Consider the following 26,617-nt stretch of genomic DNA (forward strand, 5'->3'; position numbering starts at 1 on the left):
TGAAGGGAGGTGGCACTCAGCTTTTAAATAATGGCAGCTCTTCTATGTGGACTGTCAGAATCCTGGTGGTTCCTCTGTTTTAGCATCCGTTCTTTGAGGAGAATGGAGAAAACCTAGGTAAAGTTCAGAAGAGTAATAACAAATGACTGAACATACAGGTAGAAAGAGCCTCTAAGAAAAGGTGAAAGGAAGTTAGGTAGCATAATAACTTCCCAGGACTTCCTTCTACAGGGATTGCCCTGATGAAAAGCAAAAAAAAAAAAAGTTCCTAATGGATATAATAGATGGTAGAATAAATCCAGGAAGCCGGGCCAGGATGAAGCAATGGATGGTTTAGGAGCAAACATCACAGTTCAAGGAGGAAGTTCTTCTTGGCATTAAACTCCTGGCCAAGTTCATGAGGCCTAGGAAGGCTGTCAGGGCAGTTTTGGGGTGATGGGGGAGGAAGAAGTAAAGTGACAGGGTGGTAAAGAGTGAGTATTAATGACAACTTTCCTTTCTCGGTCAGCTTTTCTGGTCTCTTTCACCATTCTGTAACTGGCTGGGGAATTAGAACTACTAACCTAACCTAACCTGTCAGATCATAGACTTTCAAGGGACTTGTGATCCATGCTGTTACTGTGTACTTTTACTTAGACCCAACCCCCCCTTCCCCCGCCCCGAGCTTGGGCTTCCCTGATGGCTCAGAGGGTAAATAAATTGCCTGCAACGCCAGAGACCTGAGTTCAATCCCTGGGTGGGGAAGATCCCCTGAAGGAGGAAATGGCAACCCACTCCAGTATTCTTGCCTGGAGAATCCCATGGACGGAAGAGCCTGGCAGGCTACATACAGTCCATGGGGTTGCAAAGAGTTGGACACGACTGAGCAACTAACACTATTGATGACAAAGATGACAGTAATAAAAACTTTCTCTTATGATGTGTTTGATCATTCACAAAGTGAAAGAAAGTGAAAGTGTTAGTCATTCAGTAGTGTCCAAAATTGATGGGGAGTCTGAATTGATGGGGACCTTTATCTCCATGTTGAAAGATAAGGGGAAAAATGGGACTCAGAGACAATAAGACCTCATTGCCAGTAAATAGTGAAACCAGGATTTGAACCCAGCTCCAAAGGCTCATACACTCTTTCCAACCAAACGTAAATGACTCTTGTTTAAAATCAACAGAGGAGAGGCTTTACAATTCTAGTTGGTGGTTTTGTTGTTCAGTCACTAAGTCATGTCTGATTCTTGGCAACCTCAAGAACTTCAGCACGCCAGGCTTCCCTGTCCTTCACTATATCCCAGAGTTTGATCAAACTCATGTGCATTGAATCGGTGTTGCTATCTAACAATTCCGGGTAGTGATATTATTAAATACCGGTTGCAAGATGTTTTTAGAAATGTGAATATAAAGGCTTTGGAGGAGATCAGATTCAGCAAGCAGCTGGCTTCATGTGTTGTACACCCCAGAATCCCATGGCATGGCCATCTGAGACAGATTACAGACCATGTCCCTGGGAGAAACCAAGGAGGATATTAATTAAGTTTAGACCAAGAAAATGCTTTTGATTGAGCAAGCCGTGATTTCCTCTTTAAGCCTGTGCAAAATATGGAGTGCTAGACAAGCAGCTGGAACATATGAAAACGTTATTATGTGCTTATGTTACCAACTTTCATCATCTCTGGTCCCCTTTATTACTTTTTTCATCACTAGACATCTAGTTTTGAAAGATTTTTGCCTACTAAACCAACTGTATTTATTAAGTAATAATATATTTCCTATTTTTAATATGGCAAATACATCACAGAGTATGCGCACAAACAGAAAACAGCAACAATCCAATTTCCATTGGGCTTTTGGAAATATTAAGAATACCTGTGGATCTCATTACCACTTGTGAATTCCTAGGAGTCCATGTGCTTCGGTCTGGGTACCGTTATTCATATGCTTACATGACCAGTGTCTATGCCCATTTGATGTGTAGGTAAGGAAATGAAAGAGGCAACAGGAAGCAGGTCAGTTTCTGGCTATGTGTAGAGTCAGGGGTGTAATTTGTAAGAGGCTGATTGTCAGGATCAATTATGAAAATGGAAAGGCTGTATATACACGGAGCTGAGGCACAGCCCAGGCTGATGGCGTGAGAGGTCATAGAAGGAAAGATAAACTTCCAAATGTGCAAAAAGATATCTGAGAGTGTGGAGAAAGGGCCACCAAGGCCCAGGGCAAATCTGTACAGGAGCAGGAAGCTAAAAGGTGCCTTGGAAGAAGTGAACACACATGGTGGTCATTAAGATTGCCCAACGGGCATGTGAGAAAACAGGAAAGATACATAAAGGGAGGAAGAAAATTAAAGTAGAAAAGAAAAAGAAATCATGTGGGATTGGAAAGTAACAATTAATGAATTATTAATTCCGAAAGAGTTCTGAGACTAATTGAGCAGACTCTGGTGCCAGTTTGCCTGTGCGTGAGTTACAAGTAGCCCCTGCCAAGTGCTACATAATTTTATGGAGGCAGATGTCCCATGAAGCAGCAGGGAACACACAGCCTCTGCATTTGCTCATAAAGCACAGAGGCTCAGCCAGGTCAGGTGATTTATCCTTCACCATGTCTACTGTCTGATGGCAAGAAATTAAAAAGGATAACCAGCCTGGATGGGATGGGAGTTTAGGGGAAAATGGATATATGTGGATTCATGTATATGTATGGCTGAGTTCCTATGCTGTTCACCTGAAACCATCACAACATTGTTAATGCTGTGATATAATCGCCTATGTGTACATGCATGCTAAGTCACTTTGTGATATAATCGCCTATGTGTACATGCATGCTAAGTCGCTTTGCTACTGCTAAGTCGCTTCAGTCGTGTCCGACTCTGTGCGACCCCATAGACGGCGGCCCACCAGGCTCCCCCATCCCTGGGATTCTCCAGGCAAGAACACTGGAGTGGGTTGCCATTTCCTTCTCCAATGCATGAAAGTGAAAAGGGAAAGTGAAGTCACTCAGTCACGTCTGACTCTTAGCAACCCCATGGACTGCAGCCTACCAGGCTCCTCCGTCCATGGGGTTTTCCAGGCAAGAGTACTGGAGTGGGGTGCTATTGCCTAGTCCAACTCTCTGTGACCCCATGGACTGTAGCCCACTAGGCTCCTCTGTTCATGGGATTCTCCAGGCAAGAATTCGGGAGTGGGTTGCCATGCCCTCCTCCAGGGGATCTTCCCAACCCAGGGATCAAACCTGAGTCTCTCATGTCTCCTGCATTGGTAGGTAGGTTCTTTACCACTGTCTCCACCTGGGAAGCCCATAGTTGCCTATACCCTAATACAAAATACAAAGTTTGAAAAAAAAAAAAGGATAAGCACATCAAATTCTCTTAGCTCAAGCTGAAAGATTAGGTAAGAAGTCCTCCACCGAGATAAAAAGGTATCCCAAATGGAAAAGAATGATTACCAAAAAATAGAACCTTTTTGTAAAGAAGAAACTGGTAAAAGTGGAGAAGAAAGACCAAGGCTCTAGGAAGAAAATTAAAATTCCATTTGATCCTGTGTATCATTATTAAGTACCTCCTATCTCTCAGGCCCTGAGAAATCATGTCAGAAGACACTGGGGCAAAGCTATGTTAGAGAACAAAGAAATTCAAAAGATCTTTATGGGGATGCAGGAAATAGAAGCATTTGGGCCAAACAGAAATGTCATGTGGAACATTTTACATTAACAAGTGGCTGGTGAAAGTGAAGATAAAGTTTTGGGGTTGGAGAGGAAGCCTCTAGTCATGAAAAGAATGCGGGTAGGAAGAGAAATAGCAACAGCTGCTCTTTAAAAGCTCCAGAGTGAACAACTCTGCCAGCCAGTTGGCCAACATTATGAGAAAGAGAGAGTGGGCAGATGACAGCATGAAGCGAGTGGATTACACCTTGTTACAGAGAGAGAGGAAGGTACTGGATTTGGGTGCAATGCTCTCCGGAACCACAAAAATGATGAAACTTGAAGGAGGTCTGGGAAGGGGGGTGAAAGAGAAACATGAATGGAGAAAGAAGAAGCATCTATGGTAATTACATTGATAAGAGAGAAATGTGTGATGAATTGCATGTTTGTAGCGATATTTGAGGGTTTGGATGGTGGGAAAATTTAAATGTACAGGATATAAATATCTTTGATAACAATGTGATATAAATTCTTTGGCATCTATTCCCAGGGACTTCTAAGAAAATAACCGATGCTTATGCAGCCATCTGCTCAAATACAATCCCTCCAGGTCTCTTTTGGATCTGGGGTTCTAGGCCCCTACCTGCTACCGCACAGTCTTAGATGATACACCCGACGAGATAACGTCAATTCCTGGTAGACTACAGGCTGTTCTACAAAATCTTGACCTCTGTCTCTCCTGTGGTCCTGTCCTAGCTCACCAGAGTCCCTGTGGAGTCCTGTGGTCAGTATCAGAGCTGCAGCGAGTGCCTTGGCTCGGGCGACCCCCACTGTGGCTGGTGTGTGCTCCACAACACGTGAGTACCTCTGGGCAGTTTCCTCCTGCTTCCCACATCCCCAGGTAATTCTCTTCCTCTTCGTCTTCTTCTCTGTCACTGCTCTCCTACAATTTGACCTCTCTCTTCTCTTCCTCTCTTTTCTTACTCTTCCTCCCTTATATCCTTTGTAAATCTTATCTCCCTTCTTGTGTTCTGACTTCACTTTAAATTGTTAACTTACCATAAAAATGTATGGAAATGTCAACGTGGGAATGGTGATGAGTCACGATATGGGGTCACCTGGGATCATTACACTCTAAGGGGCTGGAGGGAGATCTCTGGACATTTGTGGTTGCAATTTGACTGCAGACTGATATTCCAGGGCTGAAGAGCAAGAAAAAGGTATTGGACTCTTTTTCTCCAGGCTTACATGGGCCGCTAAATCATTTATGTGATTAGTGATTCAACAGTCACTGAACAGACTTCAGTGTCTCCCCAGAATCTTCTGGTATTTGAGGGTTAAGTTCAAGTGTGTAGCACCTAAAGGCTCTCCTTGGGGCTGTCCGAATATTCAACTGGCTGTCCGAGTGCCCTGTGCCCGGGGTTACGAGACCAGTGGGTGAAACTCTGCCCTGGTGTTGCCACTCCCACCCTGTGCCTCTTCCTTGCTGGCTCCATTTGACTCTCCAGAAGTGGAAAGAAGGCAATGGTGTGCAATGGAGGCAAACGGATCCTGATAAATAAACCAAGGGATGAAAGAAGGGCATAGATAACCACCCAGACACATGCGGAGAGCTGAAAGCCTTTCTCAGTGGGATCCAAAGACCTCTGGCCTTGGCATTGCTGACTGGCAAAACCATCAGTAGTTGGGTCCCACTCAGTGGAACTTGGTCCCAGTCAAGCTTTCATTGCAGGAACCCCAGGCTTCTAGTTAACAGTTGAAACCTAACATGCTAAGAGTTGGATATGTGTATGCGTGCGTGCTAAGTCGCTTCCATTGTGTCTGACTCTTTGCAACGCCATGGACTTTAGCCCGCCAGGCTCCTCGTCCATGGGATTCTCCAGGCAAAAATACTGGACACAAGTACCATAAATTAAAAAAAAAAAAAAAAGATTTTTTACTAAGAGCCTGAACTGTATGTGACCAATGACATTTACCAGTCATTTCCAACTATAAGAAGGTGGAGGCAGGGTCCTGCCTCACTCTACCCCAGGAGTGCCTCTGAAAGTTACAGTGACCTGTTAAATTCTAACACATCCTCCCCAAAGGGCCCAGGGCGGGCAACCTCCCTTCTTTGGGTGACAGTCTCAGGCACCACAAGACCTTGAGTTTGCTAAGGAAAGGTTTGAAAGTCCTCAGGCATACTGTGGGGGTGGGAAAAAATGGAGGCCCATTGACCTACCCTGAAATACACATAGCTCAGAGATGACCAGAAAGCTGGGTAGAGGCACATACTCAAAGCTGTGTATCCTAACAGAACAGTGATGCCTGAGACTGGCCGGCATGCAGAGGATGGGAAAGACTGCATTCAGAAGCCAGATCAGTTCTGATCAGTGCAAAAGAGTTGCCCGGATGATATTTTACAAGGCAGCGGGGAAGTCGTTTTCTTTGTCCCACTCAGTGAGGCCTCTCAGAAAGGGGCCATGCTCCAGATCCATGGCTTCCTTAGGGGCCTTTGGCAGCTGGCGTTCAGCTCGGCCAAGGATGGCTCAGCTTCTCCTGGCATGAGGCTTTCACACCTGGCATCGTTTAAGGGCGATCAGGAAAGCCAGCCCCCCCTGACACTCTATGCCTGTGGGACCCAAAGGCCAGTCTCTGTGTCAGCTTTGATCCTGCCTGGCGATGCCGGCCCACCCCGCATAGCACAGAGCCGTGTGAGGAGCAGTGCCCTGAGGCTCTGAGACAGTAGTACAGGGGGCTACGAGTACTCCCACCTCCCCGCTCTAGAGCTGAGCTAAACGGGAATGACAGGAGCAGGTCCCAGAGGTGACTCCTACCTGGCCTCAGTTTCTCCTCAGTAACCTAATACCTGCCTCCTGGCAGAAAACAGGAGTGGACTGGGTCCAAGGTGAAGTCCAGACAGTTCATGAAAGAGGCCACCAGCCTGCACTGGGAAGCCCAGCCACCCTATTCACAGCATGGCCTAAAGTAAACAGCCATGGATGTGAACTTGGGGCACCTGCTGCCAAGTCCAAACTGCACATCCCCCAACTGTGTAGCCACCTGGGGCAGCATCCCATCTCTAGAGTGCTCTGCTGGCTCAAGGTGTGATTCTCCGTGACCTTGAGCTTCCTGGCTGTGGGAAGGACCTGGTGCTCGGGGCTGTGCTGATGTAAACCCCAACTCCCCGGGAGCACTCAGCTCATGAACATCCTAGACCCAAGCTGCCTGCCCTCTGTGACAATCTGTACCTGGATCCTTCCTCCCTCCCAGAGTTAATAACCAGGAGAAACCCCTGGCCCACATGGTCAGGTGGAGAAGAGTGGATCCCTGGATCTTCTAAGATGCTTTGAATCAGGATTTAATATTTAATTTACATAGAGTGAGATAAATGGATGCTCTGTGTACAGTCTGAAAATTTTTGATCAATGCATAAACCAAGGTAATCCATACCCCATCAAGATATACAATATTCTCTTATCAAGAAAAGCTATGACAAACCTAGACTGCATATTAAAAGCAGAGACATCACTTTGCCGACAAAGGTCTGTACAGTCAAAGCTATGGTTTTTCCACTAGTCATCTACTGATGTGAGAGTTGGAACATGAAGAAGGCTGAGCGCCAAAGAATTGATGCTTTTGAATTGTGGAGAAGACTCTTGAGAGTCCCTTGGACTGCAAGCAGATTAAACCAGTCAATTCTATGGGAAATCAACCTTGAATATTCATTGGAAGAACTGATGCTGAAGCTGAAGCTCCAATACTTTGGTCACCTGGTGCGAGGGGCACACTCACTGGAAAAGACCCTGATGCTGGGAAAGATTGAGGGCAGGAGATGAAGGGGATGACAGAGGATGAGATGGTTGGATGGCATCATCAACTCAATGGACGTGAGTTGGAGGATGCTCTGGGAGATAGTGAGGGACTGGGAAGTCTGGCATGATGATTTCAGGGGGGTCACAAAGAGTTGCACTCGACTTAGCAACTGAACAACAACTTCTCCGGAAAGTTCCCTCATGCCCTGTCTTAATTCTTCCCAGGGGGCCTTTCTTTCTTATTTGCTTAAGTTCAGGGCAAAGCCAGACATTGCTTCTCCTAAATATGCCATTTGCATCCCTTTCATCTGAAATAGATGCCAACTGGGCATTCATAGCTACGAATTGATAGATGAGGACTCAGGCTGAGCAGGAGGTAAGGGAGCAGGCTGGGGTTGGGCAGAGGCAGTGGGGAAGGACAAGGATGCCAGAGAACGTGTAGATGCTCCATCGGGGCACCTGAGTTTACTAGGGAGGGGAAGACTGCAGGGGTTTCATCACTTTGGAGGCTCCATGCCCATACACAAAGACTTGTCCCTGTATCTCTCACACCAGCCCTGGGCCTCCTGTGCCAGGCACTCTGCTAGGCTCAGGCACACAGAGGGACCCATATTAGACCTTCTGCCTGGCAGCAAGTCCCCGGAAACCAGGCCTGTGATCCAGGGATGGGGTGAGGGTCGCAGTCTACAGTAGAATCAGCACGTTTCTCGAGTTTGCACAGCAGGCAAGACCCTGAGCTAAGTGCTGCGATTCCAGCCAGCCAACCCCAGGAAAATCCCTGCAAAAGAGCATTGGTAATGGGCTTCCTTGTGATTTCAAGATACATCCACTTTCTCTGTCACTTTTGCCAACTTTTCCCATGGTTGGAGGGAGTGAGGCGATGGGGAACTTTGCAGGAAGAGAATGACAGCAGGTGTGTGTGTGTGAGAGAGAGAGAGAGAGAGACAGAGGGAGGGACAGAAACAGATGGAGGAGCAGGAGGAGAGAGAGCATGTGTGAAGTTCAAGGAGGGGCCCCCACCAACAGGTGGCTCAGGTAGCTGAAAGGGCTGTTTGTACCAGCAAGGGCACAGGTGGGCTACAGACTGAACAAGCTTAAGAAATGCTCATGTAATTGAAACCCTCCCGCCTGTTACTCACCACCCTCAATCAGGCCTGCCAGCCCAGTTGCACAGAGGGTCACCCCTGTAGCCCTCTCTTGCAGCCCCAGGTCCCAGCCCACGGGCTTGGTGGGTTCCACTGATAACAAAAGCTTCAACAAACTGGGTATCTATTTGTCCATCGCCTTGAGCCTTTTTTTTTGGCAGGGCCTCCACCCTACTGGGCCCTAGCCTATTCTGTCTTGGGTGAAGGAAAGGAAATGCGACAGCCCACCTACAGCCCTGAAGCCCAGCCTTCACTTGTCCTGGGCCTGGAACCCTCCCTCCAACCACCAGGTCCCCAGCCCCCTCTCCCACTTCCCCTCCCATGCCCAGGCCAAGAAGGTAACGGGATCCCTGCAGACCCAGCCCCATCGATTGGCCCAGACGTTACCTTTCTTCAGCAGGGTCACCAGCGTCACCCCTGGGAGGCTCATGTAACCCACGACATTAACAGGGGAGAGATATGATCAGCTTTGAGAAAGTCTTTCCCTTCCCCACCTGGGGACCCCTCCTCTTTGCTGATTTCTTCTCCTGGAAGGATGCCCTCCCCAGGATGGCTTGGCATGGGTCACTCTTCAGGACTCACTTTGTATAGCTTCTGCCAAGATGGAACAAAGGAAAGAAATGAAAAAATGCTGCTACTTGGAGCAGAAGCAGTGGGTTAAACTAAGAAGAACCTGTCCACGGACAGACCCTGTCTGGGCTCAGTCTCCTTTGCTATATAATGGCTGTGACAAGAGCCATCTTACAGCCACGCCTTGAAAATTAAGGAGAGGATGTGCGAGCAACCCCTGGGGGGCCGGGAAGCAGCTCTGACTTTAGTGGCAGTGTAAGCAGGGGTCGTGTGTCTGACCCAGGGCCTCCTCCATGGTCCCTGTCCCCTCCCTGTCCTCCCCGGAGGGTTCTGGCAGGGTGGCTGGGACTAACCCACTGCTGGGAAGTCTTCCTGCTTCAGCCAACCCCAACCAGCCACACCTTGTCTGAAACAGTTGTGTGTGTGTGTGTGTGTGTGTGTGTGTGTGTGTGTGGCTGTCCCAGGGCCACCTGGGAAAGGGCGGAGAGAGCAATTTGTTCCATTGTTGATTCTTATTTTTTAATTGCTAAGTCATGTCTGACTCTCTTGTGACTCCAGGCTCCTCTGTCCATGGAATTTCCCAGTCAAGAACACTGGAGTGGGTTGCCATTTCCTTTTCCAGGGGATCTTCCCAACCCAGGGATTGAACCCACATCCCCTGCAATGGCAGGCAGGTTCTTTACCACTGAGCCACCAGGGACTAAATGTCTCCTTAGTCAAGTCCAAACTGATTCCAAAATGCAAGTCCTTTTGTGCCCCCAGGATCTCCAACTTGAATAAGGTTCCTCTTAACTTTTCTATAAAGTTCATTTGAAAGCCCCACCTCCATTCCATTTTTTCCAACCCCTTCATGTTCTAAACACAGATTCCCCAAATACTGCACTTTAAGCATGACCATCATGAAAGGCTGAGGACTAGGGAATTGCCTGTGGGGAGAGGCAAGGAGCTAGTTCTGATATCCGAGGCCTGCAGGTAGACCCACCCTGGAGGGCCTGGGGAGATGGACCAGCAATGATGTATGCCCCCCGCTGACTCGTTTGGAGGCTCGCCAAGTTCGGACTCACAAATAGCCCCCCTTCCAAATTGAAATTTGCTTGCCCGGCCGGCAGCCCTGAGAGTTAATATTTCTATCGCCGTATTTAGGAATCAATTTCTGGAGAACTTAATCACCGCCTCTTTCTCTACCCCTCACCCCCTTCCTTCTTCCACTCCTCTCCCTTCTAATTTTCCACTTGGCTGGGAACTCTCCAGCAGTGAAAGTTCAGGCTTAGGGGAGGCGGTAGGAGCTGCTTCATTAGACAGGATAATCTCATTGGAACCACTGACTTGAATAATAAGCCCTCCAGGGGCCAGGGCCTTTGTCCCCAAGGGCTTTTAGCACCTCTGGAATGGGGCTGGAGGACCCTCTGCAGAGAAACTGGAGTAAGGGGGAGAGGGAAGAGGAGCTTAGCAGGGTCGGACTCCAATCCCGGGCCTGGGCTGTCTTGCTGCAGCCCACTTCTTGCAAGTCTGTGTTCGGTGGGGGCAGCCCTGGTGCTGTCAGGAATGGTTGTCTAGAAACTCAAAGCCATACGGCATGCTCTATTTGAGTCCTGCCTGGAAAACGGATGAAGCAGGGTCTTCCGCCATGCACAAGGTGCCCCCACAATGGAATGCAAAGAGATGCTCTGGGAAGTCCCTGTAGTTCCTTTGAAGGAAAAATCCAAGCCAGCAGCACCACCTCCCTACCAGGGGTCATAAATTAACCCTTTTCATATTTCCCAGCTCTTGCCTGGGCTAGTGAGATATCAGAGTGCCAGAAGCACTAAAGCCATTACCCCACCAGACCCTGTAAGAACCCAGAAGGAATCCACTCTTCCCCTCCATTTCCCCATCACTTCTAAGGTCAATTGTCTGCTTTTGGACATTCACAGCTTCCGCCCTCACAGGCCTTGAGGGATAGTAGAAATGTCAAAACATCCCTGACACTGACCTTAAACTTGACTTTCTGTGAAGAGAGCTGAGTCCTCAATACCCTTTGACAGCTGGGAAGAAAGCAGAGCTACAACCCAGGCTTTTCCTCTTTGCTCCCTGCTGCCCTCTGGGGCTCCCTCTCCCTCATTAAGAGGAAAAGTGCTTCCCCTATCCTTCTCTTTTCATCCCTGATTTGCCCCATGGGCCAGACTGAGAGGAGCTCTGTACTTCTGCATCAGCTGTGATTTGGAGGACTTGGATGGGGAATGTGGAGGAGGGATGGGACAGTAGCATTAGCTTTTATGGAGGGCTTATTATACATCAGCTGCTGTCTTCCATGCTTTACTCACATCCTCTTTTAGCCCTCATAAATAACCACATTAGGTAGGTACTGTTTTGTCCCCATTTGACAGATGAGAAAACTGAGGCAGCAAATTCAGTTCAGTTCAGTCGCTCAGTTGTGTCTGACTCTGCGACTCCATGAACCACAGCACACCAGGCCTCCCTGTCCATCACCAACTCCCGGAGTTTACCCAAACTCATGTCTATTGACTTGGTGGTGCCATCCAACCATCCCATCCTCTGTCATCCCCTTCTCCTCCTGCACTCAATCTTTCCCAGCATCAGGGTCTTTTCAAAGGAGTCAGCTCTTCACATCAGATGGCCAAAGTATTAGAGTTTCAGCTTCAACATCAGTCCTTCCAATGAACCACCCAGGACTGATCTCCTTTAGGTTGGACTGGTTGGATCTCCTTGCAGTCCAAGGGACTCTCAAGAGTCTTCTCCAACACCACAGTTCAAAAGCATCAATTCTTCAGCGCTCAGCCTTTTTTATAGTCTAACTCTCACATCCATAGTGGATCCATACTGGATCCACACTGGAAAAACCATAGCCTTGACTAGATGAACCTTTGTTGAGAAAGTAATGTCTCTGCTTTTTAATATGCTGTCTAGGTTGGTCATAACTTTCCTTCCAAGGAGTAAGTGTCTTTTACTTGGCTGCAATCACCATCTGCAGTGATTTTGGAGCCCAGAAAAATAAAGTCAGCCACTGTTTCCACTGTTTACCCATCTTTTTGCCATGAAGTGATGGGACCAGATGCCATGATCTTAGAGTAATTTGCCTAAGAGTACAGAGCAGGATGGGATCTTGAAAACTGAAAGCTATAGATGGCTTCCATGTACTTGTGCTCAGGGTTAGTCGCTCAGTTGTGTCTGCCTTTTTGCAACCCCATTGATTGTAGCCTGCCAAGCTCCTCTGTCCATGGAATTCTCCAGGCAAGAAAACTGGAGTGGGTAGCCATTCCCTTCAAAGTGAAAGTTTTAGTCATGTCTGACTCTTTGCGACCCCATGGACTATAGCCCACCAGGTTCCTCTGTCCATGGAATTCTCCAGGCAAGAATACTGGACTAGGTAACCATTCCCTTCTCCAGGGGATCTTCCTGACCCAGGGATCAAACCTGAGTCTCCTGCACTGCAGACCTAAATCTGAAGGGAGATGATACATGGTTAGTTTCAGGCTCTTGGGAGCTGTGGAAAGATGCAGTCCCATGAACTCTGGGAGCAGCGAACCATGCAGCTAGACCTTGTCGTGAGATTCTCCCACCAGAGTTCCTTTGTACCCCCTGCAACAGAGAGAGAGTCACCTCTTTTCTGCCTGAACTCTATTTGGTAACTCCTGGTGATGTTTGGGCTGAAAGTAGCTTCATTTTTCCTCTCTTCATAACTTAATCAAAGCCATTTTTCAGATCTACTGATTGCTCTTGGAAATAGGAACTTCAAAGTTGGGGAGTCAGTGAATAATTGAAGTTCGTACCAGCTCTCTGGGTCTGCTGTTAATGGGAGTAATAACACTATTAATAGCGATGTCAGTGCAGACACCCTGGAAAAGTCCATAACATTAGCTTAATGGCTGGAGGTAATGAAGTCCGCGCAGAGGAGCTAGCCTGGTAAATTAACTTCCCAGACTTTTAGGCAGATGCCCTTGTTGCCATGGGTCTGCTAGAGCAGCTCAGGGGCGCCTTGGAGACGACCACACTCTTAGCTGACCTTTCACCCTTGGGATGTGATTTCTAGATGAGTCCTGGAGAATTCACAAGTCTCAGTGATATTCAAAGTGCTTCCAGTGGCAGGCAAAAACAGAGATTAGCCTAGAAAAGAAGATTGGAGGGAAATTTTTAACTTTTCCTAAGCACAGAAGGGGACATCAGAATGGCAAGGGAAATGGGTTTAGTAGAAGCTTTGGGGAGGCAGAGCACAGTGGGTGAGAATGGAGGGTCCAGAGTTGATCTGTGTTTAAATGCAGGCTTCTCTGATTAGCTGGTGACCTTGAGCAAGGGGAGAAGGAAATGGTAACCCAGTCCAGTGTTCTTGCCTGGAGAATCCTGTGGTCATGTATGGATGTGAGAGTTGGACTGTGAGGAAAGCTGAGCGCCAAAGAATTGATGCTTTTGAGCTGTGGTGTTGGAGAAGATTCTTGAGAGTCCCTTGGACTGCAAGGAGATCCAACCAGTCCACTCTAAAGGAGATCAGCCCTGGGTGTTCTTTGGAAGGAATGATGCTAAAGCTGAAACTCCAGTACTTTGGCCACCTCATGCGAAGAGTTGACTCATTGGAAAAGACTCTGATGCTGGGAGGCATTGGGGGCAGGAGGAAAAGGGGACGACAGAGGATGAGATGGCTGGATGGCATCACGGACTTGATGGACGTGAGTTTGAGTGAACTCCAGGAGATGGTGATGGACAGGGAGGCCTGGTGTGCTGCAATTCATGGGGTCACAAAGAGTCGGACATGACTGAGCGACTAAACTGAACTGAACTGAGGAGCGGGCTGGTGGGGAGAGGGGCGCCGTGGCAAGAGCATGGTTGAACCTTGTCTAGAGGGATAGGTAGAAGTTGGGTGAGGGTAATGTGGTGAGAGGGGCATCCAGACAGAGGAGCTGGGGTGCACAAAAGCAAGGAAATCAGAAAGAGGAGAAATCTGGAAAGAATAGCCTCGGTTTGCTAAGGAGGGAGAGGGTGGTGAGGGCTGAGAGTGAGTGGAGAGGGGGGATAGAAAGGACTTTCACCTGTTTCTGTGAATGAGGAGGCCTTGAGAGCACTTTGGGGTGACTTTTAGGGGTTTGATGTGGCAACCAGTGGTTGGAATTGCCTTCTTCCAATGTGGACGTGATGGGGGTTGGACAGGCTGGTGAAAGGAAACTAGGTTAGTCCTGGGCACCTCCTAGTTGCTGCTGGCAGTGCCAGGCCTCCGTGCCAGCCCCTTGGTGCACCAGGAGCCGCATCCTGAGTCCCCGTGGGTCGCTCTGTCCTCGCCAGGTGCACCCGGAAGGAGCGCTGTGAGCGGTCCAGAGAGCCCCGAAGGTTCGCCTCCGAGGTGAAGCAGTGCGTCCGGCTGACCGTCCACCCCAGCAACATCTCCGTTTCTCAGTACAACGTCCTGGTGAGACAGTGGGAAGGGGTCAAGGGACTTGGGGAAGAGCCCTCTTCCCACCAAAAGGGCCGCAGACCCATCCCCACCCCCAGGAAGGCTGGGCTGTGTCTGGCCAGCAGAGCCACCCCAGGGCAAGGCAGGGGTTAAGAATGTGTCCCTGGGGATGGGAGAGGGGAACGTTTGCAGGAATACTGGGGAAGAGGCGCTGTGCATAATGGATAGAGAGGCAGGGAAAACTGAGACACCAAAATGACCAGAAGAGTGACCGAGACAAGGAGAGTGTTGGGAACGCCATCCTTGTCTGTGAGATGGGAAAGATGCATGTGCAGAGGGAGAAGCCGGGACACAGGCACCTGGATGACTAATGTTCCCGTTTTCCAAAATTGAAGATAATGGAATCATGCCTGTCTTTCTACCTACAAATCCCCTAAACAGTCATTTCCATTTCCTGGGCCAACTACATTCAGACGCTAATTTCTTTTTTCTCTGTCTCTTACTGTTTTACCTTCTCCATCCGCTCCTGTCATAATTCTTTTCTTCTTTATGTCAATACTGCCACATGCTTTTCTCTCTTCTCTTTCTCTCTGATCTCTCTTGCCCTCCCTCTTTCTTACTTTATTCCCATTTCTTCTCCCATTTCTCTCTTCTTCTCTCTCCCCACACTGGGCTGTTCACAGCTGGTCCTGGAGACATACAATGTCCCGGAGCTGACAGCTGGCGTCAACTGCACCTTTGAGGACCTGTCAGAGATGGATGGGCTGGTGATAGGCAATCAGATCCAGTGTTACTCCCCGGCAGCCAAGGAGGTGCCCCGGATCATCACGGAGAACGGTGAGCAGTCCCCAGAGGCAAAGCTGGGCGGCAAGTCCTTCCTCCTGCTGCCTGGACCACGAGAACTCAGGACAGATGCAGGGGATTGGGGAGGGGGGAGCACGCAGGAGGGGAGGGTTGGAGGAAAGGGTGTACCTTGGTGGGGATGCTCTAGGAAGACGGGGATGGAGTGTCCCTCCACTGCCTTTGGAATTGAAACCGGGTGAGCATCCAGGAGTCAGCCTCACCATGGGTGAGGAGCAATGCCAAGAGGGCGAGGGAGGGAATGGCCAGCACAGCATCAGAGAGTGCCAGCTTAGAGATCTTGCTGCAGCATGGGAGGAGGGATGGGGTGCAGGGGTCGTTTGGCTCCTTACCTCCTCCTACACTGCAGGGTCTCTGACCCTGACTGCTTTCCACACCATCCCCGACCCACCCAGCCTCCCCAGAGCTGCCTGTTCGTGGCTGGCTGCCATGGGAAGGATAGAGTGGACAGAAGCCCAGCACTGGGAGGCACAGACCGGCCTGGGCAGCCTGATTCCATGTTGGTCCTCCGATTTGGGCTTGTCACGTTTGTTCCGAGCTGATTGATTAATGAGGCTCTTGGGGAAGGCTCAGAACAAGGGGCCTGGGGTCAGGGCTGTGAATTAAACATGGGCCTCAGCTCCTCACTGGCGCCAGCTGAGGAGTCCAGGGACGCCCGCCCGAGTGGAGCCACCAGTCCCCCCGAGGAGGGAGCCTCAGAGTCTCCCCTTACAGAAGTGGAAGGGGCTCGTGGGGCACTTACGTACGTGCAAAACTTCTTGCATGGTTTGTGGCAACATTGCCAAGTGTCTACACGTTTCTCCTGGTAGCTAGTCAATGTGTGTTTTCACAATTCTGTGCAGCCTGCATGGACATCATACATGTGAATGCACATGTGAATACCTGTCAGAGTGTGTGTGTGTGTGTGTGTGTGTACAGGAAAGAACCTGGTAAGCAAATGAGAGGTGGATGCTGGGACTAGAGTGAGGAAAAAGGAATAGACTAGAACTACTGTCTGCAGCTATTCTGTTCTTGGATTATTCCATTCTGCCCTGGACTGGGCCCAGCTGATTCCAAGTCCTGTTAGAGCTCCCCACACCTCCTGGGGAGTGAGCGGCCCTTTCCCAAGGTGTGCTGCTCTCAGTGGGACCTGACACGTGATTGTGGCCCTCCACCTGACCCCATGGCCGGCTCTGCCCACAGGGGACCACCACGTTGTCCAGCTGCAGCTCAAGTCGAAGGAGACAGGCATGACCTTCGCCAGCACTAGCTTTGTCTTCTACAACTGCAGCGTCCACAATTCGTAAGTGTCCCCCAGTCTCACTTAACTCCCTGTTTCTGGGGTCAAAGCTCATCCAAAGATAGGAGGCCCCACCCTTGTTCCGTCTTACCATCCGAAGGCCCTATAAGGTGACCTCTCACCTCCCTCCTCTGGCACCCATGGGGTTAATGGGAAGAGGCTAGAATCAGCAGAGTGAGAGCCTGTGAGCTGGGGAGCTCCAGGTCCCTCGCCCATACATCTTCTCTGGCATAAATCTGTCTAACCTGATTCACCTTCCACCATCGGTTGAGGAGGGGGTGCTTTTCACCTGCAGAACAGAGCAGCCAGCACCCCAGATGAGAGAAGGGGTCTGGGGAGTGAGAGGATGTCCCATGTGTGTGAGCAGGTGGTCCCACAAGTCACCCGAATGCTCAGCTTGCACAGTTTCCCTGCAGAGGGGTCAAGACTCAGCTGGCAAGGGTCAGAGGAAGGCTTTGGCCTGGGGCGGGGTCTGGCTCTTGCTCAGGTTCCAGCTCTGGCTCTGTTTGACTGAAGCATCCACTTCCTGAGGGAAGCCACGGAGGACAGAGGCTCGGGCTGTGGCATCAGGCCAGCTAGTCCACATAGCTATTCTGCGCCCAGTGTCTTCTGTAAACGAGGAAGCGGTAGTTCTCCTCCTGGGGATGTCACCCACATACTTAACAGCTGACATGGTGAGGGCTCGGTCCCATTGTCTGGTACTTTGCTGATTGCTTGCCAGCCCCCACCGGTGGCTGCGAGAGCTAAAAAAGCCATTACAAGGATGGCACTTAGATCCATGTCTGGCCCATTGTTTAGGCACTGTGCACTTTACTGTTATTATATTATTATTTCCTCTCTAAAAGGATGGGTTTGGACCATACTGAGAAGGTACAAACCTTTCTTTCACCATAGAAACCTTTCTTCAACTAAAATCAGGTGTGAAAGCCCGAGAAACAAAATGAATGGAAGTAGAAGATGGTTGAGAGTTAAGGGCACCTGGACCCCCTCTGTCTAGGAATCCCTCACATCTCACACAGTCTCCAGAAAAGCTCCATGGAACTCCCAGGGTTCCCTAGAGCACAGTTTGAAAGCCACAGAGCCTGATCTCAAAAAGCTCTGCTGGCTTTAACATAATGTTCTGTTTCCTTCTCCATATAGGACAAGCTAGTTAACATCACCAAAGATATTTGGGGCTCTAGGCTGTGGGCTTTGTCTGGTTATTGGTTATGGCAGCTGTGAGTCCACAGCTTGGCTCTCTTTGGAGCCCCACGTAACAGGCGGCCATTCCTCCCAGCCAATTGGAATTCTCTTCCTCCTCCTTTCAAAAGAGCTTGCCATGGCTTTACAATTAGTAACCTAATCCCTCACTCCCCTTTTGCCCCTCTAGGAAAGTGAAGTTAGTAGATGAAAGCATATTCTAAGTTTCCATTCAGTCTATCAAATGACTTTAAGCTTCCTATGTGCAAGACAGTGTGTTACTCATTAGACAGGGAGGATCAGAAAATAATAACATGCAAAGATTCAATCCCTACCCCCCAAGAATCATGGCCTAGTGGGCAAGCAGATACACAGGACAGCACATAAGTAAAATATAATACAGCAAGACCAGTACTGTCTCAGAGACAGAAACAAGGGGATGAATGGGGTGAAGGTTTCAGTGAGACCAACTCGCCATCAGTCAAAGAAGCAAGAGGAGATGGTGAGGCAGAAGAAATGGTACTCCAGGTAGAAGGACAGCTTGGTGACAGCACAGCCTGTTCTTGGCTGACGCACCAGACGCGTGCTGGGAGGGTGGGCCTGGACCACAAAGGGCTTAGCCTGCATGGCAAGGTATTTAGGTTTGACCTTTTATAAGAAGGGAACCATGCTGGGTTTTAAACAGGAAGGTGCTTTTATCAAGTTGCCTTGTGTTTCCTAGGGTAATGAGTAGAGGTTGGGCTGCCAACTCTACAAGAGCCCATCATACTGAGGGGGCAGCCTCAGGACCTTCCTCTGCCAGGGTGGGTCCATGTCAGCCGAGACTCTGGAGTCAACTGGAATTAAAACTCAATTTCACTGTTTGTCCTAATTCCGATGGGTTCTCTGGATGAGCCCCTCAACTCCAGACCTCACTGTTTCCCTATTCAGCCAATGCAAGGGCCATCCTGTAAAAATGGAGGGCGCTTGATGAGGTCCCGGGGGATCAGGCTGTCAAGTACCTGACTAAAAGGGAGGAGGCCAGAGACTCCCAGCTTCCTGAGGACTTGGAGAGAAAGGGGCTGGGTTTTTAACCAGATCTGCTCTTCCTGACTGTGTAAGGGTGGTTTCTCCTACCAGGAGACACGTTTTGCTAGGCTCTGGAGTCTTCAGCGCCCGGCTGTGGGCGCATACGGGTTCTCTGACGTGTGCCTTTTCCGCCTCTGTGCCCAGGTGCCTGTCCTGCGTGGAGAGCCCGTATCGCTGCCATTGGTGTAAATACCGCCACGTCTGCACCCACGACCCCAGGTCTTGCTCCTTCCAGGAAGGCCGGGTGAAGCTGCCTGAGGTAGGTCCCGCAGCCAGAGCCATGAGTGCTGCCTGCCGTGAGCAAGGGACACACAGGGAGGCTCTCCCTTAAAAAGAGGAAAGAGAGGTAAATCCAGGAGGACCACCCCCTCGCTCTCCAACCCTGCCTCTTAAAGGATCATTTCTTGAAAGCAGTAAACAAGCAAAGTTCTCCACTCTGGATCAGTCCTGGGGGTTCAGTTACAGGCAGAAGTGCCTTCCAGGTCACTCCAGCCAGTATGACCCTCTGCACACCAGGTGAGTTCCAAAACAATTCCAGAGATGTGTGTGTGTGCCCTGGAAATAATTGTACAGAGCAGGATTGTGTGTAGAGTCCTCTAGCTTTCCCTTGGAGCATTGTCCACAAAGCCGAGCTGAGATCAAAAAGGTCAAATTACCTCCACCCCTGCAGAGTGGTGGTTCTCAAAGTGTGGTCCCCAGACCAGCAGCATTGGCATCACCTGGGAACACGTAGAGATGCAAAGTCTCCCAGACCAGCTGATGGCCCCTCGGGGCTGAGGCATCTGCGATTCAGCTGCACAGTCCACTCTGAATCACTGAGTCAGGCTCCATGACCATGGCACCGTTTCTGTTCCCTCCTCATCTTTAGTCTTATCCCTGCAAAGTCTTCATCATCATAATAGACATCCTCTATGCCTATATTGTCTCCTCTCTGATAGTGTAAGCTTTAGGGCAAAGACCTCAAGGATAATGGGTGTAAAATCACTTTGAAAAAGTCTACTGTTGTTCCAACATGATGGTGCTTTTTGACTCCAACCATGGGGTCAGTAGTTCTGAGCAGAGTGGTTTGGAATGCTGTTGTTTAGAATAGAAAGATGGAGAAGCGATATCTATACCATGTTGGTTAGACCCCACTGGATGCAAGGACAGGGCACTGTCTCAACCAACACTGGACTCAGACAGGCTCCGATATTGCCCCCACCCGCAGGTCTTGGATGTACCTTCCAGCCCTCTTCACACACCTACATGAGTGCCATGACCATATGGCAAAACCATAGCTGTGAGAGCAGGGCCTTTCCAGGTACAGAAAGCATAAGGGCTCTTTAGGGGACTGGATAGGGCATGGTGAGAACACAGAGGCTCGCCTTGGTGCCCCCTCCCCCTCCGGCTAGATTCCCACCCACCAGGAACCCTAAATTAGGCCAAACCCTTAAGGGCAGGAGGGAAGCTGTCTTGTCTCTGAAAGGTAGGAATGACACCTCACCACCAGCATCTTCTTTTCTTTTTCTTTTGCCTACACTGGGTCTTGGTTGCAATGCACAAGCTTCTCTTGTTGCAGAGTGCAGGCTCTAGAGCTCACAGGTTCAGTAGCTGCAGCATGCAGGCTCTCTAGTTGCAGCATGCGGGTTTAGTTGTCCCGAAGCATGTGGGACCTAAGTTCCCCAACAAGGATCGAACCCTCGTCCCCTGCACTGGGAGGCAGACTCTCAACCACTGGACCACCAGGGAAATTTCTCACCACCAGCATCTACTGTGTCGGGCCCTCCTTACCCAGGAAAAATAACTGACTTGTGCCTGGCAATGAGGAATTTCCAGCCCTGGATCCCGTTTTCCCAGGATGTGCTGGCCAGGCAGGACTTCTCCGGGTAGAGAGTGGGCAGAGCCGTCCATGTAGAGGGAAAGGCAAGGAATGGTGAGGTTGTCGAGTAAAAGGATGATCCCTACTGGGTGGGGGATCAAAGGAACAAAGAAGACAGAAAAAAGCAGAAATGTGAAAACATTCCTCAAGGTCATTAAATGATTTCAGGGCTTGTGAAATCCACGAGATAGCTCAATTGTCTCTGTTTTGGTCTCATTCTTGGGCCTCTCCACACATGAAATCCCTCCCAGATACACCAGCCTGGGAAGCTGGACAGAGGCTGGAATCCTCTTTTGACTGCTCCCGTCAAGTCCCTTGTAGGTTTCAGACCAGAATAAGAACAGGCTGTGGAAATCTCTAGACCCTCTATGACCCTCTGCCTCTATGACCGGGTCTGTCTATGGCTGGAAATGGCTGCTCTGAATTCATAATCCAGAGAACAGCCCCAGACCTAGATCATCCCTTCATGGGGAAAGGAAGAAAAGAGGTTATGTCCTGGCTTTAAGTAGGAATGTGAGTCTAATTTTTATGGTTACAGTCTCTGCTTGTCTTGAACTAAGACAAAGTGGAGCTAAAGCTAATAAGACAGACAGGGGTCTGACAGCCAAGGGGCACATCTTGGCATGAAGACCCTGAAAAAAGGCTGTACCGTCTCCTCAGTCCTGGACTTTTGTCTTAGTGTGATGTCAGGAGCAGAAGAAGGGCTGGTTGACCCACCAAGCAAGGGCTAAGAGCTTAGGAAATATGTCTTCTTATGTTGCTCAGAAACCCACAAGTAACTTGATGGAAGCAGAGACAAAGAGGTTTTCAGACTGCCTCTGGCTTCCCAGACTGGTGTATCTGGCAGGGATTTCACGTGTAGAGAGGCCCGAGAATAAAATTAAAACAGAGACAATTGAGCTATCTGGTGGATTTCAAAGGCCCTAATCATCTAATTACCTTGAAGGAGGTTTCCACATTTCTGCTTTTTCTGTCTTGTTTGCTCCTCCTGTCCCAAGTTCCTTTTCTTTTAAATATGTAAAAGGAGCTGGCATCTGCTATTCAGAAAGAGAGGGGAAAAAAAACAAAAAAGAATAAAGCAAGAGCCCACCACGTTTCCCAGTGGCATTCAGTGATCTCCATAAAAGAACAATGTTTTCAAGAGCCCAGATCACAAGCCAGGCACAGCTCCCATCTGTACCTGGTTGTGGCAAAGGTCACTGGGGATTCATGGAACCTCAGAGGGTGTGGCACCAGGGTCCTCGACAGAAGAAAAAGCCTGGAGGAGCGTGATGGATGGAGGGGCAAAGAGAAGGACTAACCCACTACAGTCCAGTCACCGTTGTTATGGCAAGCCATCACAGTGACAGGCTCCCAGATACCTTGAAATCACCATGCCTCTCTTATCACATCACGGAATGGAATTAACATTGGCTTCTCTTTTTCTTGGATGTTTATTTATTTCAAGAGAAGGAAGCTTTACAGCTGTGCTCCTCCGAGTCCAAACTTGTAGGTTGCACTATACCCAGATCAATAACAGACTATTTTGAATATAACACAAAGAGGCCAGAGTTCACCACTCCATCGTGGTTGTTGTAACAGCGTCTTCCTGGAGATGTACCAAGGAGAAAAGAAATAAGTACATATCTGTGGACTATTGGCTGATTCGAGCCATTTTAGGTCAGCAGAAGAAGGTCATTGTCCTCAGAGATTTAAAAAAAAAAAAAAAAAGTCCTGGCTGCTAATGGAAATATGATGATTTTTTTTTAATGTCATTGTTTTGTTTTCTATATTTTTGTCTCTCAGAAGAGCTGGTAACAGGAATAAGGGGTAACAAAGAAATTTACACATTTGAATGGTGATTTTGAGGAAGACTCCAGACACAATAACCCAGTCTCCATGCCAGGTGAAGAGCTTATTCATGGCAGGGTACTCTGAAACATTGTCACAGGTCACCTCTCATCCTGCCTTACCCACTGCTGAGCATTTCCTACACACAAAGCATTATGGGAGGTTTAACAGTATATAAAATTATATGGTGGCTCAGACAGTAAAGAATCTGCCTGCAATGGGAGACCCAGGTTGGATCCCTGCGTTGGGAAGATCCCCTGGAGAAGGGCATGGCAACCCACTCCAGTATTCTTGTCTGGAAAAGCCCATGGACAGAGAAGCCGGGAGAGCTACAGTCCTTGGGGTCACAAAGAGCCGGACACAACCGAAGGACTAGCACACACACAAGAGACCAGTGGATCTGTATTTAGAGACGTGTGAAATGGGACCATTGGTCCACATGATCGCTGAGGTTCTGTATTATCAGTGGAAATAATTTGGAGAACATCAACGAGAAACCCACATCCAGGAAGTGGCCTTATCGGGGGGTGTCCAAGGGTGGCCTAGGTCTCCCAGTTCTGCCCAACGAGGGGCTCACATAGCCTCAGGTCTGTAGCAGCCCTGAACTTCTAGGCCCAAACACACCCTGGGAATGAACGGGAGACTCAGCCCCAGCCATTCTTCTAGAAGTCCCTAGGTTTTCATTTGCTTTCCACCTTTGAGTGTGGGGATGTAGACAGAGGCCTTTTGTTAGCCAAGAAGGAGGCTGCCAGGTGGCCCTTCTACTCCCCAGCAGCATCCTGTATCCCTAAGAAGATTTTCATCCAGGCGTCTTCCAGTTTCAACACTGGCTTTGTTGACTGACTATCACCACGCATGTTGAATTACCTCTTTTTTTCCCCTGAACAAAGACAGCATTCAGGTGAAGTTATTGGTCTGGAACAGAGAACTGGTCAATCATTGTTGTTATTATATTAATGGCAAGTATTCTCCAGTAATTACAATTATTAGAAATAGAATGCCCAATAGCATATGTCGTTTATAGTCACTGTATTCCAGTTACAAGGAATGATTTTGTTTCAACTAATGATGGCATTGTGATAACAAGCCTGGGTCTTTAGATCAGCTGCCAGATCCCAGGTACCGACAAGAGTAGGAAGAGGAAGATGAGGGAAAGCTGAAGATGGATCACAGTTTTCAGTCTTATTCTTCCAGTATCAGCTGAGACTCCTGGCTTCCCACTGGAATGGGCTTTCACCAGGACAGCTACCAACAAGGCCATGCTCTCTCCTTCACCAAGGAGGGAGGGGCTGCTGGTCTCCAAGTGGTTTTGGAATCCTCTGCTAGGTGACCTGAGCCCCCCATCAAGCCCACGCACTTAATAACTATGGTTCTTGGGGAACAAAGGCAAACTTCCATGGGAAAGCACATGCATTGAGAAGAATTTATCCTCAAAGGACTATTTTGCTGTTATTTCTCATCTACACTGAACGACAGAGTCAGCTATACTTGATGCTGTGTTGTTCTGGCTCCAGCCTGGCTGAGCTTTGCGAGGAAGGCAAGGCTCACCTAGCGCCCATGAGCAGGCTCATAGAGGAGCTTCCTGCAGCCCCTCTCTTCCTGAAGTTCAACCAGAGCCTTTCTCCAGAGAACCGCTGTGAGATCAGAAGAGGCAAAATGAATTCTGATTTCCAAAGCTGTGCTTGAAAGCCTCTCCCCAAGTCCCCTACTACCCCGATAGCGCTGAGATGAATCCATTGCCAGGACAGGTATTGGGAAACCTGCAGATACCAAGGTCAGTCCTCCCCAGGACTGCAGAATTAGTAAGGCAGGGAAAGTCCAGGCCCAGGACAGGCTGCTGAAATAAGCCCCATGCCCAGAGATAAGGCAGGCCAAGGGCCTGTCCCCCAGCAGGACTTGAAGAAGCTCAGGTCACCTTGTCAGTGACTCTGCTCCCCTTTTTGCAGAGGAACTATTCCGGAGACCCAACTCAAGGAAACAAAAGCATCCTTGCTATGCCTTTCACCCTTGAGCCAAACCCAGCTCAAGAACTTGCTCGCCCCTTGTGCCCCTGCCCCCTCTGCAGGTTTCTATTACTGGGTTGCCATTTCTCCACTCAATTGCACTTTCCATCAATCTCATCTGCCCCTCCCCCTGCTTAAGGTTATGGGTATTTCCTTTTTGTATTATTACTTGGCTCTCTCCATAAACCGGCCCATCATAGATCACGCTAATGGCATTATAAACTTGGGGAACAGTGAAGAAAATATATGGTGCATTGCATTTTTGTATTGGGCACCCTGGGTCTGAGAAGGTGAGTGTAAATTTGGGGGTTGAGGCTGGGGCTGACTTGGCTTTGGAATTGATGGCGGCTGAGGTGACATGGGGGGAGGGGTGACCTGCAAATTACTTATTTCTTAGCTACCCTTCTGTGCTGCCCCCACCCAGCTCCCCCACTCCCGCCCCAGAACATCACATCCCCCTAGTCTTGCAGTAACAACTGAGAGAATTAGAGCCCTCATCTTGTAAACACACTAGGGGCTGTAAATCCACAGCCTACCACCACCCCCTCCCCAGGCACCACCAGCCCTGGAGGCAGATTTTCCTCTCCCAGCTGGGTAACACTCTTTATGTCCTTGTTCAATTATTTAAATGTGCAATGAAACCTCTGTATAAAGCAGCCAATGACACGCTGGACATGGTAGACAGAAAGGCGTGCTTTTTGCCCTCATGTGTCGGCTTGGGATTGACGCTACCCCATAATTGGTCATGCTGTCTTTACTTCCGTGTTCATTTCAGTGGAAAAGTGGAAACTAAAACATGCACAAGGCTAGATGGTGGACCTGGAGTCCACCGGAGCCTCTTCCTGAAAGCCAAGACATTAAAAATGTTCTTGCACTTCAAGGCACCCTTCTCCCCACCCTCAGCTTATTCTTAGGACTGCAGAATGTCGTCACGGGCAAAACAGCCTGCCCAGGAATCTGGCTCTTAATATAGGCATGAGTCTCCAAATAATCTTGCTAAATGCAGGTGTTTTCTACTCTCCAGGAGCTGGCCCTTTCAAATGATTGTTTAAAGAAATATCTTCTCTGGAAAAAGAAGGGCAGAATGTTTTTAAGGAATTCAATTGTAAGGGGGTTTGGTCATCATGTGGGGATGAAAGTGAGATGATGATGGGAGTGTCTTGTTCGTGGTCATTGTGGGGACTGAGTGAGGTAACTGGTCTTCTTCATTTCTTGCTCATGGACATGGGGGTGATCATATGTGTTGTGCTGTGAAATAAGATAGCACGTGGCAAAATGTGTGTAAGGTGATGGAAACGTGGGTTACGGGATGAAGCCTTGTACTCCTTGCACCGTGTTGATTGTCTGAGCTAGAGTAGCAGTATCACACACTGCCTATCAGTGTCCGCTGGTGTGACTATGCCAGGTTGCAATATTGTTTTTGTCCAGTCACTCAGTCATGTCCGATTTTTTGCAACTCCACAGACTGCAGCATGCCAGCCTTCCCTGTCCTTCACTATCTCCTGGGGTTTGCTCAAACTCATGTCCATTGAGTCAATGATGTCATCCAACCATCTCACTCTCAAAATATCAGTTATTAAAATACTTCCATCCTAGGAGAAGGAAATGGCAACCCACTCCAGTACTCTTGCCTGGAAAATCCCATGGATGGAGGAGCCTGGTAGGCTGCAGCCCATGGGGTCTCGAAGAGTTGGACACGACTGAGTGTCTTCCCTTTCACTTTTCACTTTCATGCATTGGAGAAGGAAATGGCAACCCACTCCAGTGTTCTTGCCTGGAGAATCCCAGGGACAGGGGTGCCTGGTGGGCTGCCATCTACGGGGTCACACAGAGTCGAACACGACTGAAGTGACTTAGCAGCAGCAGCAGTAGGTAAATGGCACTTCCAGGAGACCAACCTCCCCCACAAAGTACCCCCCACCACCTTCCAGCATGCAGTGGTTGATATTTTGAATACCACGCTGTGAGCTACCTGAACAGGCATTGTTTGCCCCCATTTTAGAGATGGGAAAACTGAGTCTCAGAA

General features: G+C 49.1%; 1 protein-coding gene across 2 annotated transcripts in view; it reads left to right on the forward strand.

Moving 5' to 3' along the window:
* The window catches only part of PLXNA4 (plexin A4), a 480,156-nt gene that overhangs the window by 366,396 nt on the left and 87,143 nt on the right, over positions 1-26,617 (forward strand). For both annotated transcript variants that reach the window (XM_086395591.1, XM_086395590.1), the window contains exons 5-9: positions 4,381-4,481; positions 14,405-14,528; positions 15,197-15,350; positions 16,557-16,656; positions 19,045-19,159. In XM_086395591.1, coding sequence (XP_086251717.1) covers positions 4,381-4,481; positions 14,405-14,528; positions 15,197-15,350; positions 16,557-16,656; positions 19,045-19,159 — 594 coding nt within the window. The remainder of the gene's footprint in view (positions 1-4,380; positions 4,482-14,404; positions 14,529-15,196; positions 15,351-16,556; positions 16,657-19,044; positions 19,160-26,617) is intronic.

Source organism: Bos grunniens, chromosome 4 (assembly GCF_055505025.1).
Source record: "Bos grunniens cultivar Pamir isolate PY7600 chromosome 4, Bosgru_T2T1.0, whole genome shotgun sequence".
Classification (NCBI taxonomy): Eukaryota; Metazoa; Chordata; class Mammalia; order Artiodactyla; family Bovidae; genus Bos; species Bos grunniens.